Raw genomic sequence first — 5,190 nt, forward strand, 5'->3', positions numbered from 1 at the left:
TGGTGGAGATCCTCTTAAAGTTCTGAAAATTCTATATCCTTCATCTAATTTGACCATGGAGTCAACAACATCTTGTTGTTTGACATCTCCTGCAGTATATGACTTGCCTGATGTTTTAACCCGCCTGAGTGAAAGCCATATCTTATCTTTGATCTGTTTCATTTGGAGTTTCTTGCATTTGAAAAAGATGTTTGTTACAGATTTTGCTGCTCTTCGATCAGAATGTCGTAATTCTAATTTGCAGATATCACTGTACTTGAGAGGTATTTCTCTATCTTTGTTACTTGGCCTTCGTTCCCCACAAAATATAGTTGGAAATGATAATTCCTCAATATCAGCCTGTAATGAACTAATTGGTATATTTCCCTCACTGGGTGCAAAAGAGAGAATGTTTTGTTGATCATCAACATTTTGTGGATACAACATAGTGTCCAAACTTCCAACAGGTTCTTTTTCATCAATTTCACTCCAATCAGAGTCACTATCTTTTTCTTTCTCCTCGGTTTGGGAAGCAGAAACATTAACTGCAGTAGGTACTATGTTATCTTCACAAGTGCTCTCTTCGAGAAACTCTTTCCATTGAGTTTTATGCATTTCTGCAACATGAGTTGGCCAAAATTCATCTAAACCGTCTGTAACATATTGTTTAAACAGAGGTTGTTTCACTAAGTATTTTGTTGCTTCAAAACACTTCTGTGGTCTGATGTTTTCAAACATGTAATGACTTTTGTACCGAAGACGTTTCTTTAGTTTTACAGGGATGGTATGTGAATCATTAATAGAGCGAGGCAGTGAATTTACAATTGAAATATTGTTGGCAGGAACATTAACAACATTCCCACGGATTCCAACTTGTCCACCACTTGGCAACTCACGAAGTTGGAAAAATGTATTTACTGGGGAAACAAGCCTCTCTTCAAGTGGGTTTAGTTGTAGCTCTGTTGGACAATGAGGAAATTCAGTTCTATTAGCTGAAGAAAGTGGGGGGAGTTTATTCTTTAGCATCCAACTCTGACAAGTGTGGCAAATCCATTCTTTGCCTTCAACACTTAATGTTCCAGTGATACACTTTGAGTGAAGGGATTTATCAGTATTCCTAACAACAAACACATCATTAACAGACTGTTTAAACCATAGCTGCTTGCAGCATGTGCATATATACTCACATGCTACTGATACTGCTTCTTTAAAGTGCTCCACAAGTTCATCAATTGTATTGGAGGGAAATCTGTTGCTTTGTTTACGTAAAGCGTCATCTTTAGATTCTTTCTCTCTGTATGCTGGATTGCTTCTCCTTTGTTTGTTGATGTTTCTCTCAAATTCTTGGAATGACGGAGCTCTTCTTCTCTTTCTATTGTTTCTTTTTTCAATTTCTTTATATTCCGGATCTTGTCGTCTTCTCTTCTTGAGGTTACTCTCGAACTCTTGGAAGGATAGATCTTTTCTTCTTCTTTTGTTTTTTCTTTGTTCATTTTCTTTGTATTCCGGATCTTGTCGTCTTCTCTTATTGAGGTTACTCTCAAACTCTTGGAAGGATAGATCTTTTCTTCTTCTTTTGTTTTCTCTTTGTTCATTTTCTTTGTATTCCGGATCTTGTCGTCTTCTCTTATTGAGGTTACTCTCAAACTCTTGGAAGGACGGATCTCTTCTTCTTGTTTTGTTTTTTCTTTGTTCATTATCTTTGTATTCCGGATCTTGTCTTCTACTCTTCTTGAGGTTACTCTCAAACTCTTGGAAGGATGGATCTTTTCTTCTTCTTTTGTTTTTTCTTTGTTCATTTTCTCTGTATTCCGGATCTTGTCGTCTTCTCTTCTTGAGGTTACTCTCAAACTCTTGGAAGGATAGATCTTTTCTTCTTCTTTTGTTTTTTCTTTGTTCATTTTCTTTGTATTCCGGATCTTGTCGTCTTCTCTTATTGAGGTTACTCTCAAACTCTTGGAAGGATAGATCTTTTCTTCTTCTTTTGTTTTCTCTTTGTTCATTTTCTCTGTATTCCGGATCTTGTCGTCTTCTCTTATTGAGGTTACTCTCAAACTCTTGGAAGGATGGATCTTTTCTTCTTCTTTTGTTTTTTCTTTGTTCATTTTCTTTGTATTCCGGATCTTGTCGTCTTCTCTTCTTGAGGTTACTCTCAAACTCTTGGAAGGTTAGATCTTTTCTTCTTCTTTTGTTTTTTCTTTGTTCATTTTCTTTGTATTCTGGATCTTGTCTTCTACTCTTTTTGAGGTTTTTCTCAAATTCTTTGAAGGACAAATCTCTTCTCCTCTTTCTGTTTGCACTTTGTTCACTTTCCTTATATTGTGGGTCTCTTCTTTTCTCCTTTCTGAGTGTCCTTTCTAATTTTGTATAGGAAGAATTCTGTCTTTGCTTACGCTTGTATTCCATCATATAGGTCTTTCTTAGGTTTTGAGACAAGTGTGTATTAGCAACATTTTGTCCAATTGACCTTGATAGCTCTTGAAAGTTTGCTTGAGAAACAAAGTATGAACTGAGAGTGTCTAATCTTTCAGCTGGGAATGGTATAACTTTGCCTTGCTGTAAGCACAATTTGAGATGTTGTCTGATTTGTGAATTGTCAAATCTTTGAGTTTGTGGTGGCACATTGAACAGACAGCTAAATGCAGCAGCTATTGCAAAAGCTCCACAAGCTGGTTCAGTTTGTTGGGTTATTGGAATGTACTCTATATGCACAGCTGTTCCATACAATAGATTGATTTGAGGCATTAAATGCTTAATTCTGTCCTGTGAAGACAATGAATCATACACAGATACTCGATTGGTGGAAGGGTCATATGAGGATGTGACCCAATGGTTATCAACATGATGGAAGTTGATACAATGTTTATCTCTAGGAATATCAATAGAAACTCCTTTAGAAAGAAGAACTTTCATGGCTGCAGGTGTCACTTGTCCAATGTATTGATCTAGTTGTGGACTATGATTTTTCATAATTGATACAGCTTGTTGTATGACATCATCAGGGATGTATGCTGCGTATTCATCCACTGAACTCATAGATTCTTTATTTAGATTCGACAAGGATAAGTGTTTTTTGTGAGTATTATTATTACTGATTGCAGTCAGTTCTTCTTTCCGTTGCTGAGTATTCACACTGCCAATATTACTCTGACCATGAGCACTTGATAAAATGCTATGACTCGGGGTTTTATCATTCTTGTTCACAGTGGTAGTGCATTTGTGACTTTTGAACTTTTGATAAGTACTAAACCTTAGGTTGCAAGCATGACAGTATGAGCATTTATGCTGAAGAAGTCTTTTCTGGGTTGAAAAGCTTTTACAGCAGTTAGTACATTTACAACTTCTTAATTCGTCACAGAGATCTTGATCATTAGAAGGTACTTGTTTAATGCACTTATGTAAGCTTATTTTTTGCTTGGAAGGAAAAACATTTCCACATTGTTGACATAAACAACATTTGTGTAGTTTCATCTTTTGCTTGGTGGAGAAATCTTGCCCACATTGTTTACACAAAGTGCATGTATGACTTCTGAAAGCTTTCAAATACTTGTAAGTTTGAGTGCATTCATTGCATGTGAATATGTTGCCATTGTATATATGGCTCCCTCTATTTCCTACAAGAAAATGATCTTCGTGGAATCTTTGTGTCAGTGAGGAAATAATACAAGTGACATTGTTAAAAGAAATATAACAGAACGCGAACAGCGTCAGGGTAAACATGTAAACAAAATAAGACATCCTTATATATAGTCAAGGTTATAATTGAGTATCAGGAGAATCTAGTTGAGATTACAAATGAGATACCTCTGGAAAGTGACTTTGTTCATTTCTCCTTTACAGATGCCTTTCAGTAGTATCCATATACCGCAAGCAAAGTACTGTCGAGTGTAAGATTCTTTCTGTTTCAGTCAGTGCATTGAAGTGTTGCCCACGCAAAAAAAACTTGGAATACTTTGTATCCTGCAGTCTGAGGTAAAAAAAAGAAAATCATTGACTTTTAACACTGTACAATGTGTCTGTTCATACAAGGCCAAGGCTAAATATCTACTTTTGAGAGATTTTGAGTAGGTGTAATTCTATACTGATTAGCAATTAATTGATAAGTAATTCTGTTAAATGCCATTAATTATGATTATCCTCATTAACATCATCTCCATCTTTTTAATCAATTATTTCTTGAGTATTTATGATATAAATTGATATTATTGGGGTTATCATTCTTTTTTATCACCATTATTACATTATTCATGTATTATTAATTTGTTTGTGTATGAAATGATAATAATTGCTTTTTATTTAAATAAGCAGTAATTTTAAAACGAAATTCAATCTTTGTCATAAAATGATGTGTCAAAGTGAAAGAAAATAAGAAAAGAGAATAGTGAAAGTTTAGCTTATTTTTGGCCGTAATAATAAAATTCATCAAATGTGATTGAAACTGTCTTTTTGTTACCGTCACTGCATTTTTAAACTAAATGTAATTATACTGACAAAGATTTTGTTAATGATATAAATTTGTTCAATCCTTGGCCCAATAACTTTTGAACATTTTGTATCCTGCAATTGAGAATAGAAGACTGTTCATACTGAAACACTATAATGCCTTTATATACACCAAATGGTTATTTGCAGTTTGCATAAAGATATAGACAAATCCTGATGCTTTTGAAGTATATTGTATTTCTAAGAAAAGAATAAAGTACCAAAATAATGCAAAGTTTGATGTATTCAAATTTCTTACCAAATTGATTTGATTCTACAGAAAATTTTCCCCTTTATTTTGCACATTACACATGTTTTTTTGTGTCTAATGTTGAGATTTGATGTAATCTTTATGTAAATGCAAAATCTATTTAGCTTAAAGTTTTGAGTACTCTTGATCTCATTGATAAGTACATACATGTATTTAGTCACGTGCTCGTACATCAGATCAATGTACTCGAATTCACAGTTGAATACCTACATGTAATTGTAATTAAACTCTCGTTTTTCATCTTATTTTGACATACTTTTGCAAATTGAATTCCATCTAATTTTATCTTATGATACTAAATAATGAAGGTATAGTATAATTCATTATCATTTTAATAACACACTGAAGTTTAGATTAAAACCTTCATTCATTTAGTAGCTTTCTCAATTATAATTTTAAACTGGAAAAGTGTTTACCATATGATTAGTGATGAAAAGATTTTTCAAACTTGAATTTGC

General features: G+C 33.8%; 1 protein-coding gene across 1 annotated transcript; it reads right to left on the reverse strand.

The window, feature by feature from the left end:
• Nucleotides 1–1,169: 1,169 nt before the first annotated feature.
• On the reverse strand, nucleotides 1,170–2,084 carry LOC135153832 (golgin subfamily A member 6-like protein 22). Its single transcript, XM_064098000.1, has one exon. It carries the CDS (start codon nucleotides 2,082–2,084, stop codon nucleotides 1,170–1,172), a length of 915 nt encoding a protein of 304 aa, XP_063954070.1.
• Between the last annotated feature and the right edge of the window lie 3,106 nt (nucleotides 2,085–5,190).

Source organism: Lytechinus pictus, chromosome 4, assembly GCF_037042905.1.
Source record: "Lytechinus pictus isolate F3 Inbred chromosome 4, Lp3.0, whole genome shotgun sequence".
Lineage (NCBI taxonomy): Eukaryota > Metazoa > Echinodermata > Echinoidea > Temnopleuroida > Toxopneustidae > Lytechinus > Lytechinus pictus.

Bases quoted from the DNA above. Each gene is read 5' to 3' on its own strand.
- LOC135153832 (XM_064098000.1), bottom strand. From the start codon at position 2,084: ATGAACAAAGAAAAAACAAAAGAAGAAGAAAAGATCCATCCTTCCAAG.